At 44.5% G+C, this 17949-nt stretch overlaps 1 protein-coding gene across 1 annotated transcript; it reads right to left on the bottom strand.

Moving 5' to 3' along the window:
- Nucleotides 1–2073: 2073 nt before the first annotated feature.
- Nucleotides 2074–4942, bottom strand: hubl (hug-bell). Its single transcript, XM_069325150.1, has 2 exons — nucleotides 4871–4942; nucleotides 2074–3645 (listed from the first exon to the last, which is right to left on the bottom strand). The coding sequence occupies exons 1-2, from the start codon at nucleotides 4940–4942 to the stop codon at nucleotides 2074–2076; spliced, it is 1644 nt and encodes a 547-aa protein (XP_069181251.1).
- Between the last annotated feature and the right edge of the window lie 13007 nt (nucleotides 4943–17949).

The following is a 17949-nucleotide window of genomic DNA, read 5'->3' as shown; positions in this document are numbered from 1 at the left end:
ATTCAGTGGACCAGTACACACTGATTCAGTGGACCAGTACACACTGATCCAGTGGACCAGTACACACTGATCCAGTGGACCAGTACACAAACTGATTCAGTGGACCAGAACACACACTGATCCAGTGGACCAGTACACACTGATCCTGTGGACCAGTACACACACTGATCCAGTGGACCACTACACACACTAATCCTGTGGACCAGTACACACACTGATCCAGTGGACCAGTACACACACTGATCCAGTGGACCACTACACACTGATCCTTGTGGACCACTACACACACTGATCCAGTGGACCAGTACACACTCATCCAGTGGACCACTACACACTGATCCAGTGGACCAGTACACACTGATCAAGTGGACCAGTACACACACTGATCCAGTGGACCAGTACACACTGATCCTGTGGACCACTACACACACTGATCCAGTGGACCAGTACACACTGATCCAGTGGACCACTACACACTGATCCAGTGGACCAGTACACACACTGATCCTGTGGACCAGTACACACTGATCCTGTGGACCAGTACACACACTGATCTAGTGGACCAGTACACACTGATCCAGTGGACCACTACACACTGCTCCAGTGGACCAGTACACACACTGATCCAGTGGACCAGTACACACACTGATCCAGTGGACCAGTACACACACTGATTCAGTGGACCAGTACACACTGATTCAGTGGACCAGTACACACACTGATCCAGTGGACCAGTACACACTGATCCAGTGGACCAGTACACAAACTGATCCAGTGGACCAGTACACACACTGATCCAGTGGACCAGTACACACTGATCCTGTGGACCAGTACACACACTGATCCAGTGGACCACTACACACACTGATCCTGTGGACCAGTACACAAACTGATCCAGTGGACCAGTACACACACTGATCCAGTGGACCACTACACACACTGATTCAGTGGACCAGTACACACTGATTCAGTGGACCAGTACACACACTGATCCAGTGGACCAGTACACACTGATCCAGTGGACCAGTACACAAACTGATCCAGTGGACCAGTACACACACTGATCCAGTGGACCAGTACACACTGATCCTGTGGACCAGTACACACACTGATCCAGTGGACCACTACACACACTAATCCTGTGGACCAGTACACACACTGATCCAGTGGACCAGTACACACACTGATCCAGTGGACCACTACACACTGATCCTGTGGACCACTACACACACTGATCCAGTGGACCAGTACACACTGCTGCAGTGGACCACTACACACTGATCCAGTGGACCAGTACACACTGATTCAGTGGACCAGTACACACACTGATCCAGTGGACCAGTACACACTGATCCAGTGGACCAGTACACAAACTGATCCAGTGGACCAGTACACACACTGATCCAGTGGACCAGTACACACTGATCCTGTGGACCAGAACACACACTGATCCAGTGGACCACTACACACACTGATCCTGTGGACCAGTACACAAACTGATCCAGTGGACCAGTACACACACTGATCCAGTGGACCACTACACACTGACCCTGTGGACCACTACACACACTGATCCAGTGGACCAGTACACACTGATCCAGTGGACCACTACACACTGATCCAGTGGACCAGTACACACTGATCCTGTGGACCAGTACACACTGATCCTGTGGACCAGTACACACACTGATCCAGTGGACCAGTACACACTGATCCAGTGGACCACTACACACTGATCCAGTGGACCAGTACACACACTGATCCAGTGGACCAGTACACACACTGATCCAGTGGACCAGTACACACACTGATTCAGTGGACCAGTACACACACTGATCCAGTGGACCAGTACACACACTGATCCAGTGGACCAGTACACACACTGATCCAGTGGACCAGTACACACACTGATCCAGTGGACCAGTACACACACTGATCCAGTGGACCAGTACACACATGTAATAAAATAGTGGTATAGAGGAGTAAACAAGATTGAACATATTATCTTCAAATTTTCAATATATATTTAACAAACTAAAAGAGCAACTGTTCAAAGCTGGATCATTAAAGATTTTAGTGTTGCAAGAAGCACCCTGGCAGCCTGGCACTCTGGCAGCCTGGCAGCCTGGCACTCTGGCAGCCTGGCACTCTGGCAGCTTGGCAGCTTGGCAGCCTGGCACTCTGGCAGCCTGGCAGCCTGGCAGCTTGGCAGCCTGGCACTCTGGCAGCCTGGCAGCCTGGCAGCTTGGCAGCTTGGCAGCCTGGCACTTTGGCAGCCTGGCAGCCTGGCAGCTTGGCAGCTTGGCAGCCTGGCAGCCTGGCAGCTTGGCAGCCTGGCACTCTGGCAGCCTGGCACTCTGGCAGCCTGGCAGCTTGGCAGCCTGGCACTTTGGCAGCCTGGCAGCCTGGCAGCTTAGCAGCCTGGCACTCTGGCAGCCTGGCAGCTTGGCAGCCTGGCACTCTGGCAGCCTGGCACTCTGGCAGCCTGGCAGCTTGGCAGCCTGGCACTCTGACAGCCTGGCACTCTGGCACTCTGGCAGCCTGGCACTCTGGCAGCCTGGCACTCTGGCAGCTTGGCAGCCTGGCACTCTGGCAGCCTGGCAACTTGGCAGCCTGGCACTCTGGCAGCCTGGCAGCCTTGCAGCTTGGCAGCCTGGCACTCTGGCAGCCTGGCACTCTGGCACCCTGGCAGCCTGGCACTCTGGCAGCCTGGCACTCTGGCACCCTGGCAGACTGGCAGCCTGGCACTCTGGCAGCCTGGCACTCTGGCGGCCTGGCACCCTGGCACTCTGGCAGCCTGGCACTCTGGCAGCCTGGCACTCTGGCAGCCTGACACCCTGGCACTCTGGCAGCCTGGCAACCTGGCAGCCTGGCACTCTGGCAGCCTGGCAGCCCGGCAGCCTGGCACTCTGGCAGCCTGGCACCCTGGCTGCCTGGCACTCTGGCAGCCTGGCACCCTGCCAGCCTGGCACCCTGGCAGCCTAGCAGCCTGGCACTCTGGCAGCCTGGCACTCTGGCAGCCTGGCACTCTGGCAGCCTGGCACCCTGGCTGCCTGGCACTCTGGCAGCCTGGCACTCTGGCAGCCTGGCACTCTGGCAGCCAGGCACTCTGGCAGCCTGGCACTCTGGCAGCCTGGCACTCAGGCAGCCTGGCACTCTGGCCGCCTGGCACTCTGGCAGCCTGGCAGCCTGGCACTCTGGCAGCCTGGCAATCTGGCAGCCTGGCACTCTGGCAGCCCGGCACTCTGGCAGCCTGGCACCCTGCCAGCCTGGCACCCTGGCACTCTGGCAGCCTGGCACTCTGGCAGCCTGGCGCTCTGGCAGCCTGGCACTCTGGCAGCCTGGCACTCTGGCAGCCTGGCACTCTGGCAGCCTGGCACTCTGGCAGCCTGGCACTCTGGCAGCCTGGCACTCTGGCAGCCTGGCACCCTGGCCGCCTGGCACTCTGGCAGCCTGGCACTCTGGCACCCTGGCACTCTGGCAGCCTGGCACTCTGGCAGCCCGGCAGCCTGGCACTCTGGCAGCCTGGCACTCTGGCAGCCTGGCACCCTGGCTGCCTGGCACTCTGGCAGCCTGGCACCCTGCCAGCCTGGCACCCTGGCAGCCTGGCACTCTGGCAGCCTGGCACTCTGGCAGCCAGGCACTCTGGCAGCCAGGCACTCTGGCAGCCTGGCACCCTGGCACTCAGGCAGCCTGGCACTCTGGCACCCTGGCCGCCTGGCACCCTGGCAGCCTGGCACTCTGGCAGCCTGGCACTCTGGCAGCCTGGCAATCTGGCACTCTGGCAGCCTGGCAGCCCGGCAGCCTGGCACCCTGCCAGCCTGGCACCCTGGCAGCCTAGCAGCCTGGCACTCTGGCAGCCTGGCACTCTGGCAGCCCTTTCACTCTGGCAGCCTGGCACTTTGGCAGCCTGGCACTCTGGCAGCTGCTGACAGCTGCAGATTTTACCGCCAGCACAATTATCATAATGACCGGGCGAGCAAAACCCAGCAGGACGGGTTCTTGCTGAGATTAGCAGCTGAGAATAAAGCTGAGCGCTGGGTAATTATTATGGCCCAGGCAAGAACTCTCTCGTAGCACAGTGGGCTTCCTTCACGACTCACATTTTTTTTACTCGGGGTTCATTTCCTGAGCAGGACAGAAATTCATGGTCACTTCTTCTTTCACCTAATGAACCTGTTCATCTATAAGTAAATCAGTTCCCGGGATTTAGGCAACGGTTGTGGGGTTGTATCCTGGGCGGGCCAGTGGTTCGCCCACGGAGGGTCGTCGAGATCTGCCTGAAACAGTAGTTACATGTATGTAATATTCAATGAGAAAAAACCATACATCGATGTTTATTGCACGAATCTTCTCTATTTTCTTATCGTTTTCTTTACTACAAAAGGCAGTTGAAAAATAATATCTCCAAAGTATTTTTTTTACAATTTTACTGAGACCTGGCGCTAAGAGATGCGTTCCGTCGACACTTGTCAACAATATCAAAGGCAGAGTTTGGGTGATTTCAAGTTGATTCATGATTGATGAAGATTAAGTCATCTAAGAGGTGGCACGGGCATGCGTACATCAAGAGGTACTCATGATGTACCTCTTGTTGTAAGTGGTGGATGTTTGGGGTCAATGTGATCTTTAGTCGTGAAAGGATATACTGTGTGCTGAGCTCGCAGTCCTTAAACCGTCTGTCATTACTATGTGGCTGCTATCGCTGGATATTGCTTGACAGGATGTCAAGCAATACATACTAGACAGTATGATACTGCTTGTCCGTTTTTGACGAGAAGAGTGGCAGTGTTGATGGTTTCAATCAATCAAGGGTTCACATTTTTGGGATAGCAACAGTGTGTCCCATTTCTTTAATTGCTTTTCTAACAATTGGAATCACTGAGGATGTTGCATCTAACGCAGCTGCTGTCGTTGGATTAATGTTAATTTTGAGGCGCATGGCTTCAGTTGCTTCACATTCCAGTAAGTAGTGCAATAGTGGCGCCTCTGCATCTATTCCACAGATATGGCACTGTTTAATTATTGGGTTTATTATCTCCCAACAGCACTTGTAACCAAATCTAAGTCTGTGTATGGCTACTGTAATGTCTCTGAATATTTTTTTGCCAGGCTTGAAAGAGTAGTACTCAGTGCCTTGTTCGTTCCACATAGCAGTGGATCTTCCCCTCCGCTACTTTAGCTATGTGGCGACTTTTGATAACCTTCTTGAGCCCAGATGGGCACAAGTATAAGCAAGTAGATGGGGTCGCCATGGGTTCTCCCCTAGGTGTCCTGTTTGCGAACTTCTACATGGGCACTGTTACGAACCTTACCTCCTGTGGAAGTTGGTTTCGGTTGTAAAATGTTGGTGGACACAGGGAGATTGTATATTAGTATAAATCCCCAGCTGAGATCAGAGAGGCCGCGAGTCATCATTATTACTCCGCATCAGAAATAATGTGAACTTGAATAGCTTTACTATGTAAGGGGAAAATGGACTCTATAAAAAAAAATATGCATGGGGGAATATAGTAAATAAAATCATTAATGTGTTTGATAGCAAATGTAAAGAGTAGAGTATTAAGGGGCGATGAGGCAAGAGAGGTGGACGCCATCTTGACTGAAGGGGGAGGTGTATCGCTGCCGACCGTTCCTGCTATTTGAGGGGTTTTCTCCGGCCGTTCAGTCAGATAAGCCTATCCATGTCTATATCCAGGATTGCAAGATTGGGTAGAGTAATATTGCAGAAGTTGGAGAGGTTTTATAAGAGTCCAGGTTTCCTAGAGGCAAAAATATATGTGTCGTTGGATGGTAGCGGTTTGTGGCTGGGTGCATGACACCAGGGATGGGACAGTGAGCCGTGGGGTGGTCAGAGCCACTTGAGTTATAATACATAGCGATCTTATGTTGTAAGGAAAACGCCTTGTTAAATGTAATCCTGTGACTTGTACGTATAAACTTGTGACGTGTACTAGGCTGTTTCCCTTACTCCTCATACTCCCTAGACAACCTGGTAAGGACCACCACCACCAAATTCTCACTTGCTCTCTATGACAACAAAAACGTATCACGGCTGATAACATCAGTAAGACACAGGCCGGGATACAATTGGGTAGCCTGTCCGAGAGCACCTTACATATTGAGCAGCCTGATCGAAAGCCTAATAAAAGTGGATAGCCTGTAGATGTAACCTGATATAAAAATTGTGTAGCTTATTTTTTCACTTTAACTTGTGTAGAGATTTAGAATATTTTTAATATTGGTATAATATGAATATGAACTTTATTACTTATTTATGTACATTTTATTAATCTTCATGAAAAGTGTTTTAAGAATTTTTGTGCGTGTTCTCGAGTGCAAAAAATTTACCAGTTGACAGGGTAGTCAAGTAAACTAAGCACTGTCCTTATCAGTTTTCTAAACAAATTCTCAGCCTAAAAAGAGAAAAGGTGGGTGCAGAATTATAAATTGTGTTGGAGTCTGCTGTACCTTAGCACACTAAAAAATGGATTTGGTAGCACAACAAATTGTCGACAATCCTAGTGTTGAGGGTTTGAAAGCGGCAAAAAAGTCTATCCTAGTGTCTGTTGGCAAGCACTATGGACTATTATTGCACATAGGAATGGTGAAGACGGAACTGCTAAGAGAAATAATGATACACTGGGTAGATGAGCAAATTCTCCCACAGGAAATATTAGAGCAGTCCCCTTCCACCAGTGGTGCAAATGTTGTAACTACAGGAAAGGTAGAGACTCAGATGCAGTGGCAGGCAGAACTGGAACTAAAGAAGTTGCAGTTTGAGGCAGAGCAAGCTCAGAAGAGGCTAGAGGCAGAGCAAGCTCAGAAGAGGATAGAGGCAGAGCAAGCTCAGAAGAGGATAGAGGCAGAGCAAGCTCAAGAACTAGCTATAAAGAGGTTAGAAGTGGAGCTAGCTCAGAAAAAGATAGAGTTACAGATTAGGCATGCAGATTTGGGAATTAGATCAGAAAATACCGGTGTTGACGATTTAGGAACACCTGGGCAGTTAAAGATTCACAAAAATGTCAAGTTTCCTCTATTCTGTGAGTCTGACCCAGACCAATTCTTCATACATTTTGAAAAGTTGGCACAGAGTATGGAGTGGCCTGAAACACAATGGGTATCTCTTCTTCAAGGTCAGTTGGTGGGAAAGGCACAGAAGATATTTGCAGCTATGTCTTTGACTAACAGTTTTGACTATGATAAGGTAAAAGCAGCCATCCTTACTGCTTATCAACTTGTTCCTGAGGCTTATAGGCAGAAGTTTAGACAACTGAGACGAGACCCAAGTCAAACCTTGGTAGAATTTGCACAAGAGAAATATCACATGTTTAATAAATGGTTAGATGCAGAAAAAATTAGGGATCTGGACTCTCTTAAAAATTTACTCCTAGTAGAAGAATTTTTATCTTGCATACCTTCTAATGTGGCTTTGTATTTGGCAGAGAAATTACCCAGAGATATCTATGAGTTGGCTAAATTAGCAGATGAATATGAGTTGATGCATAAAGTAACTTTTAAAAATAAAATTCAATCAAATAGACAAGGCCGAGCAGTAAACTCCTCAATCAGATTTGGGTCCCACATGTACCCAACAGCAGGTCAAGGAAACACTTTTTCAAAGGTGCCAGGTGGTAAAGAGAGTAATGTGAAACCCAAAGAGGATCACACCAGTAATAAGCCTCACCCAGAGTTGAAACAGTGATCCTACTGCCATAGGAAGGGCCATGTTGTTAAGAGTTGTTGGTTTCTTCATCCAGAAAAGAGGCCTATGGCACTCACAATGTGTGATGGGAGGAAAACCAAATGTGTAACAAAAATAATGGGAAAAAAAGCACTTGCTATAAATCATTTTGGAGAGTTTATATCATATGGGAAATTACCGTGTGCAAATGGTTTGTGGCATGATGTTAAAAATTTGAGGGATACAGGAGCATCCCAATCTTTATTATTAGAGAGTGTGTTACAATATATACAGTCTACAGAGACTGGGGAGGTAATGATTATACAGGGAATCACAGGAGATTTCCAGACTGTACACTTGAGAGAAGTAAACCTAGACTGTGATTTTATTAAAGGCAAAAGTTTAGTAGGTGTTAGTCCTAAATTACCAGTTGCTGGCATTGATCTAATTGTGGGGAATGATCTTGCTGGTAATAGAGTTAAAAGAGATGACCACCCAATAATGCTAACTAAGCCAGAGGTGATTAGGGCATGGGCAGATCCTGAGGACAAGGTAATGTACCCAGCATGTGCCCTGACCCAGTCAAAATCAGCGTCTCAAATATCACAAACTCCCAATAATGTAAGTGAGGAGACAAAATTAGAGGTTAACAAATCAAATAGTGAAGTGGATCTTTGCGACACTTTTATGGCCAAGTTGGAAGAAGCAGATGGGAACAGGATGGGGAGCACCTCCACCAAACCACCTAGGAAAAGGGGTGGGGGAGAGTGTAGTCCAGTTACCACATCTGGCTCTTCAGACTTGAGATCAAGTTCAAATTTTATTCATCAGCAAAGAACTGATCCTACGTTGACTGACTTGCATAATAAGGCAGTAACTGAACAAGAAGCAGAATCGGAGGCTGACTTATTACTACACTAAAGAGGTGTTGATGCGGAAGTGGAGACCTAGGAGCTCACCTGTGTCACACACTTGGGAGGTAGTTAATCAAGTGGTCCTACCGAGGGGCTATTGAGAAAAAGTACTAAGTGTAGCCCATGATTCACCAATAGGCGGCCATCAGGGTATTGCAAAAACATATAATAAAATAAGCAAGTACTTTACCTGGCCTGGATTAAAGAAAGATGTCATCCAGTATTGTAATGAATGTCCAGTATGTATAAAAACTGGCAAACCAAACCAGGTAATACCAAAACCTCCTTAACAGCCAATTGTGGTGGCTGAGGAACCTTTTACCCATATTATTGTTGATGTAGTAGGCCCATTGCCTAGAACCAAGAGTGGAAATATATATATCATCACCATGATGTGTCAGACTACACGCTTTCCTGAGGCATTCCCTGTGAGAAATGTTATAACGAAAGTGGTAGTAAGGCACATAATGAAATTTTGTACTATTTTTGGCTTACCAAAAGTAATACAGACAGATAATGGGGCAAATTTCACTTCCAAAGGTTTTCAGCAGTTTTGTGAGGAGTTTGGCATCCTCCATAAGACATCCACTACTTACCATCCGGAGAGCCAAGGTGCTTTGGAAAGGATGCACCAAACCCTTAAGCAAATGCTGAGAACCAGTTGCATGGAAACTGTCAGAGACTGGGATGATGGTCTTCCACTGATGCTCATGGCACTGAGGGATACTTATCAGGAGTCCCTGGGGTGTTCACCCAACTCATTAGTTTTTGACCATGAGGTGAGAAGTCCACTAACCATCTTAAGTGATAAGTTGGTTGGAAATCCAAAGAGTGTTGTGCAGGTAAACTATATTCATGACTTATAAGATAAGTTAAATAAAAACAGGGCTAAAGCCTTAATATCATCTTAAAGAAGCTCAAGGAAAAATGAAGGCACAGTACGATAAAAAGACAAAGCAACGACATTTTGAGGCAGGTGATAAAGTGGTGGTACTAATGGCACGACAGGGACCAACATTGTTGCATAGGTTCCAAGGTCCCTATACAGTGATAAAGAAACTCAGTCCCACCAATTATGTAATCCAAACACCTGATCTCAAGAGAAAGGAAATAGTAGTGCATGTGAATAGGATGAAACTAACACGGAAGGGAACTACCAATACCAACCAGGTGCTTAGTGTAGCCCATGTAGATGAGAATAATGGGGAATGTGATTTTAATAGTGTACCTAATGCTCATGTACCTTATTTTAGCAATGGGGAGTGGTTGGCTAATGTCCAGAAAATGGTGGAACATTTGTCATCAGAGCAGAAGCAGAACTTGGAGCAGTTGCTGACTTCTCATGCAGACATCTTTGGCGATATTCCCACCCAGACTACAGTTATTCATCACGACATCGAGGTGACCGACAACCAACCAGTCAAGTCACACCCATATAGAGTCAACCCTACCAAGTTAAATCTCATCCGGAAAGAAGTCGACTACATGCTTCAACATGGATTGGTGAGACCTAGCAGTAGCAGTTGGAGTAGTCCTTGCATTTTGGTTCCAAAGAAGGATGGAACTCAGAGGTTGGTCATTGACTACCGTAAGCTAAATGTAATGACTGTTGATGATAACTTTCCAATGCCTAGATTAGATGATTGTATTGACAGTGTTGGTAAAGCCAAGTTTGTAACCAAACTAGATTTGACAAAAGGGTACTTGCAAATTCCTTTAACACCAAGAGCTCGGGAGATGAGTGCATTTATAACTGCAGATGGGTTGTATGAATTCACTGTAATGCCTTTTGGGCTGAAAAATGCCCCAGCAACTTTCCAGCGTCTTATGAACTTAGTGTTAAAAGACATACCACAATGTAGAGCTTACTTGGATGATATTGTAATTTTTCACAATAATTGGGAGAACCATATGAAAGGTTTGGCTAAACTATTAAAATGCTTAAAGGAGGCTAATTTAACTGTAAACTTACATAAATGTACTTTTGATAGAGCTAGTATTTCTTACTTAGGATATGAAGTGGTAAATGGGAAGGTGTTACCACTCAAAAATAAAGTAAATGATATATTAGAGTATCCAGTGTTGACTAGCAAGAAGGAGGTACAAAGATATCTAGGAATGTGTGCTTATTATAGGAAGTTTTGTAAAAATTTTGCAGCAATTGCAGCTCCTTTGACAAACTTGCTATGTAAAAATGTAAAGTTTAGATGGTCTCAGGAATGTCAAGATGCATTTACTAAACTAAAAGGAATGTTGTCATCTTACAACCTGGTAAGGACCACCACCACCAAATTCTCACTAGCTCTCTATGACAACAAAACGTATCACGGCTGATAACATCAGTAACACACGCCCCGTGATACAATCCATCGAACAGAAGGTCTTAGTTAACATGGACTTGAAATCTTCCATATACTGCAGGTATGTTGACGACATTTTTACACAGGTACCTGATGTCAGACGTCTGCAGGAGCTGAAGGAAGCATTCGAGCAGAATTCTGCGTTGAGTTTTACTTACGTGATGGAGAAGGATGGAAAGCTGCTCTTTCTAGATGTAACAGTAACGGAAAGGGGTGGAGGCTTCCACACCGCAGTCAACACTAAGGAAACAAACATAGAAATGTGCCTCAATGCTAATAGTGACTGCCCAGACAGGTACAAGTGGAGTATTGTCAATGCTTACGTCGACCATGCTCTCAGGCACAGCTCAGGATGGAAGCGAGTCGATGATGAACTCTGTAGGGTAAGGCAGGTCCTAGTCAACAATGGCTTCTCTAATGGTTTTGTTGAAGGCATCATAAGAAGAGAGGTAAAACGCGATGCAATCTCTGAAGAGTCAACTAACACAACACATGTACCCCCCTATTAGACTATTTTACAGCAACTTCTTCTCGACAGCTCATAAAACGGAGGAAAGGGTCCTTAAAGATATTGTTGATAGGAACGTTATCCCTACAGATAAAAAACAGAAAATACTATTGACGATTTACTATAAAACCAAAACACGGCCAACCTACTCATGAAAAACTCTCCAGACACAAAGCAGAATGCCTTGAAAGAGACCAACGTCGTCTAAGCCTTCAAATGCCCACTTGGGGAATGTAAGCCCCAAAGAACTCAGTATATAGGCAAGACAACAAGGTCTCTTTCTAGGAGATGACAATGCATAGGCAACAGGGCTCTATACAGGAACACATAATCTCCTCTCACAATCAGACCATCACCAGAGAGGTCTTAACAAACAACTCAGAAATCATCGATTGGTACAGCGATAGCAGGCGGCTCGACATCTGCAAGGCACTACACATCAAAAAGTCAACCCCATCAACAGCTAATTAATGCACAACTTGAATAGAATATAATAATATAAGAATAATAGAATGGGTAGAATATAGAAATAGAATATAGAATACTATGGGGCAATAGGCCCTCGGCAGTTACTTCCATTCTTATGCTCTCATATATCCAACTAATACCCATTGTTTCGTATTCTGTCTAGTATTTTGTTGCAAGTTTGTTCAACTCATCCAAAACTGTTACACCATATCACCTCACCCAAATGCGAGTATAATTAAGACGGATAAGCTGTTTAGTTTAGTGTAAATAAGACTCACACTTACTGAACAAAGTAAGACTCTGTTTAGTGTTTTCAGGTTAAAGTTGTGTGTGTAAACTAAAGTCTTTGAAAATGTAATAAGTTATTACGAAACGCGTTCAAGCATCCCGTCAGACAAGAAATAAAAATGAATTTTGGAGAATTGATTTTTCAATTACCATCGACAGTAAAAAGAAACATAAGAAATATTGAGAAAATTCGTGTTAGAATTATTAATCTCACTTTTTCGGTCATATTTAACAACAAATGTTTACAAGAAAGACTGCTACCAAAATACACTAATAAATAAATTAATAAATAAATAAAATAAATAATATATATATATATATATATATATATATATATATATATATATAAATCAATAAAATCATATAAAAAAAATAAAAAAAATAATAGGGGTGGTAGGAGAGGAAAAGATTTAAAGTATTCAGTGAGAATCCACAAGGTCTTCTCTGAACACTATTTATTTTTTTCTTCGAGGATGTACGTCCCTTTAATTAAACCAGTGGTGGTACCCCTAAAATATATATATATATATATATATATATATATATATATATATATATATATATATATATATATATATATATATATATATATATATATATATATATCATCGTTACTGAGTACCAAATATGTAAAAATTAATAGAATTTCTCACAAAATTCCTCAAATATAATGGCGCAGTGGAAATTTCCTACATATTATGATGGCTTTTGGTGATCGCGGCGGGGAAAGTCTGGGACCTCGCCAGAAAAATAATGCATAATTTTATTCTTAAAGTTTCCATGAAGATAGCGGAAGGAGGTCGCTTTACAACCACAGATATTGTATTTCTTTTTGAATACCACAAACATATATATTATTATTAGTAGCATTATAAGGATCTATAAAAAATGCGTTAACTAATTTGACTTCATATCTGGTAAAACAAATTTGGACCGGAGCCATAGAGAAATGACTGCTTTCAGGGTATTACTAAGACATATGTAAATTGTTAGAGACAGTACAGCAGTTTGCGACACACGTCTAAAGCTGTTAGAGAGACATGTGTACAGCTGTTAGAAAATTCAATAAGCTGAGGGTAGTTGACAAAACCCAATTGCGCCTTAATGCGTCCAGAGGGAGACTGAGGAGATGAGTAAAGCCGAGTGTCCTGTGGTACACTGGTGGTGGTACACTGGGTGGTGGTACACCAGGTGGTATACACCAGGTGGTGGTACACAGGGCGGTGTTACACCAGGTGGTGGTACACTGGCGGTGGTACACTGGTGGTGGTACACCAGGTGGTGGTACACTGGTGGTGGTACACGAGGTGGTATACACCAGGTGGTGGTACACAGGGCGGTGTTACACCAGGTGGTGGTACACAGCGCGGTGTTACACCAGGTGGTGGTACACTGGGTGGTGGTACACGAGGTGGTGGTACACTGGTGGTGGTACACTGGGTGGTGGTACACTGGGTGGTGGTACACTGGGTGGTGGTACACTGGGTGGTGGTACACCAGGTGGTGGTACACCAGGTGGTGGTACACAGGGTGGTGGTACACCGGGTGGTGGTACACCGGGTGGTGGTACACAGGGTGGTGGTACACCGGGTGGTGGTACACTGGTGGTGGTACACTGGTGGTGGTACACGAGATGGTAGTACATGAGGTGGTAGTACACGTGGTGGTAGTACACGTAGTGGTGGTACACGTGGTGGTGGTGACGCAGGGTTTCACCCAGTTCACTCGTACACTCTGGCTCTGTCATCTAGGCATGTTCAACCTTTAACACTCCCCATATCAATACACAGATAGAATACGCATAGGTTCGAATCCTCATTACTGCTCATTCGGATTGTTACGGTCATTTTGAGCCAGTAACCGGGTTCTTTCTGTTAACGTGCCTTATAGCCTCTTCTTCTATGATTCTACCCCAAGTCAATGGTAAGTTCTCAAGAATTGGCAGCAGCAAGTAAGATAGCAAGGCATAAAGGGGGATAAACAATACACAATTACACCTTCACAAATCTATTATTTCATTAAGTATAACTACACATATGTACACTATGTCGCTTTCACCCAGGACACTTTATAGATCTGCAGTGTTCTTCAAATCCCGGTGAGTTCACTATCTTCAAGTACACGTCGTCCACGCTAAAGGGTAATCACCGGCAGGTTCACCTTCCTCAACATGAGCCAGTCCACAAGATATCAAAACGATGTCCCAATACCCCTACATCCGCTCTCCAGAAAATCGCTGGCAGAGAGCTTCAGCAACATGCTGATATGGGTCTCAAATAATCGCGTACAGGGGTAGCTAACACCCTGACAGACACTCTAGCAACACACTGTAAAATTATATACACACTGTATATTACGACACTTTATACACTGTATGTAAATTGTATGCACACTGTATATTACGACACTGGAAGACAGAAGAGTAAGGTGAGACATGATCACTACCTACAAAATTCTCAGGGGAATTGACAGGAGTAGACAAGTATAAATTATTCAACACTGGTGGCACGCAAACAAGGGGGACACAGGTGGAAGCCGAGTACCCAAATGAGCCACAGGAACGCTAGAAAGAACTTTTTCAGTGTCAGAGTAGTTAACAGGTGAAATGAATTAGACAGTGATGTGGTGGAGGCTGACTCTATACACAGTTTTAAATGTAGATATGATAGAGCCCAGTAGGCTCAGGAATCTGTACACCAGTTGATTGACAGTTGAGAGGCAGGACCAAAGAGCCAAAGCTCAACCCCCACAAGCACAAATAGACGAGTACAAATAGGCGAGTACACTAGCAGCCCTTTTCACCAGACGAAAATTACTGTTGTCTCGTAACTCCTCTTTACCAAATACCGGCTACGTCGATCCATACAACACAACTTAAGTCCAGCATCTAACACACTGCTACTACCGACGGCTGCCATTTTGTCCTCTCACAAGACCAAGTAAGAAGTTCTGGACAGCCCAAGGTGAACTGCTTTCTACAGCGCAATCTCCTCATCACGTCACCTGTGGTCATAAAAGTCATTAGCCAGACAGACAGTATACTTGGTAAACTTAGAATGACAATCTTTTACTGGGGAACTGAAATTGTAATGGAATGCACAACCTAGAGGGCGTTAATATCGTTACGCCACACACCAGAGGTCATCATCATTGACCTCACCTCCTAACTGACGTATGAAACGGGAGCATTTCACCTCCGCCAACAGATGGCGTTGTCTGTGTCTCACCTAACGCCTTGGAGTTGGAGTGCAGGTTCATAGATGGTGCTGAAATCGCCACTCCACACTCCAACAACGGTGTTGATACCGTAACACGGAATTTCTCAATTCCCATTATTATCACCACATGTTCTACACGAATTCCACTTTCAATAATCTGAGCTAAAGGTTCTCTTGGTGAGTAAAGGTGTTGACTCCTAAAGTCGTCTTCTCTTGGGAGCGTGGAAATCTACACGATAAGATCGATGACAAAGATCAACAATCCTGGCTAGGGTGTGCTCTGTTGATTGCCTCCTCTTGGATGAGCTTAAGGCCACTCTCACCCAAATGGGTGCATGAATATGCAATATGCGGTCCGTTACTGCTTTAATTTGATCCATCATGCTTCCCAAATGACTTGGTAGCCGTCAACTCTTCGTAATCTACTATAGACCGAGTCGCCTCTCAGCCCATCTAGAACATCATTGTTGATGCAGTCACGTATTCATTGTCTGCTTCTCTTCAGTTCCTCTCACTCGTCTTATCAACTGGTTGTAACTGTTGACCAGAGTACTAGAGTGAAGCACCTTGGGTACTTCTCTTTGTTTTCAGAGATTGTCGCTCGTCTAACATTTAATATTAATGAATATTAATATAATTAATAAGTGTTCTAACATTTAATCTAACCAATCTCGGGTCGGTTGAAGGTTCTAAGCTGACAGTGTCATGGGTAGGTCGCCTTCATCTATAACAACTTACCAGCAACTGACAAGTGTCGACAAATCACTGGGATACAAGGTTTACCTGGGTCACCTTCTAATGATATTCTAAGGTAACGTGACACAAAAGAGTCATTACATCTTGTCATGTGAGAGCAGCGCCAAGATTCTTCTTGTCCTTCAGAAAATTTACAAAATGTTTAGGAACAATTTGATAACAGACAATCTCCTTCTTACGGGCAGTGCTGTCGGTGGTGACAACCCTCACAAGTAGGACAGTAGCCACTGGTGAACAACACGGACGGGATGCTCTAACCAAACGTATGAACATTATAATGTATTATAAAGACGAAAGTAATTGCACTTAGAAAAGCCTTGAAGTATAAAAAACAAAAGTTGACAGCAGCAGAGTAATATGACAAAACCCTTCAATGCACAGTAGCATTGTTCTGAAACGTATACTGTACCTACAAGCACCACCACCTTGCAAAAAAACTATTAAGTAAAAGCATGACAAGGAATCCTAAGTCTGACACACAGAATAGGTGAAGAAATATATACAATACAAAGTATAGTGTCTCACAGAACAATTTATCATTAAAATGTCTATGATAGAACGTTACAACAATCTTCAATAATCACTGGCTTCATCTCTTTAAACATCTTCAAACATCTACATTCCCCTTAACCCCCCCCCATCATCTTCCACCCACCACAAGTTACCCCTACACACCCTTCCTATCCAAATCCCACACACCGTTCCCATGACACCCCCCCCCCAACGTACACTCCCAGTCTCCTACCAGCATATATACCATTCCAACATCTCCCCCACCCTCCCTTCACATGTCATTCGCCAGTCTCCTCTTTCCATATACAAACACGACTTTTTCCGCCTCTTTGCCTCCGCACACACGACCTTCCCACATCCTTCCTTCCCTCCATACACACTCTCTTACCACCGTCACTGTAACCAAAAGATTGTGCTCTGAATGCAAATCTGTTGTCAGAACAATTGTTTTGAAAATCAATATATATATAATTCACAATTATTTTAACTAGTGATAAAGTCTATGGAGACGGCGCTGAGATTTCAGTTAGTAATACATCACTAATTTATATAAATAAAAATGGAAATGTTCGTTTGTTCAAAATGGCTAAACTCCAAAAGTTCTTCACCGATTGCTTTGAAATTTTCACACAACGTTGCATTCGAATTGGCGCATCTTTTTATATACCTACTGTACAGATTCTACACCTGTGACAGGCAAAAACATGCGTTTTTGAAAAACAATGCCATCTGTTGCACATAATGGCAACATGCACGCTATACTATATATGTCATGAATTCCATTTCAATGTTTCCGATTATATTGATAAATTTTATTTTCATAGATTTCGATTTACTTTATTTTTTATTGAATTATTTTGTGTGACATTGTGTTGGAATTGAGCTGTGTTGTTTACCATACCATTCATTTCGTGAGTATTGCTATTTTTTTATATTTTAATCTATATAAATAAAAATGGAAATGTTCGTTTGTTGAAAATCGTTAATCTCCGAAAGTTTTTCACCGATTGCTTTCAAATTTTCACACAATGTTCCATTCGCGTCCGGCCAGGTTTTTATATACATACTATATAGATATAATTTCTGTGACGGTAAAAAAACATGTATTTTCTGAAAAACTTTTTTTTCATAAGTTCTTTCATGTGAGGGAAATCTTCGAAATCTCTTTACCAATTGCTTTGAAATTTTGACACAATGTTGTATTCGAATAGGCACGTCTTTTTATATATGTACTATATTA

The sequence above is a fragment of the Procambarus clarkii genome, chromosome 15 (genome assembly GCF_040958095.1).
Source record: "Procambarus clarkii isolate CNS0578487 chromosome 15, FALCON_Pclarkii_2.0, whole genome shotgun sequence".
Taxonomy (NCBI): Eukaryota; Metazoa; Arthropoda; class Malacostraca; order Decapoda; family Cambaridae; genus Procambarus; species Procambarus clarkii.
This window is presented reverse-complemented; position numbering and strand designations above follow the sequence as displayed.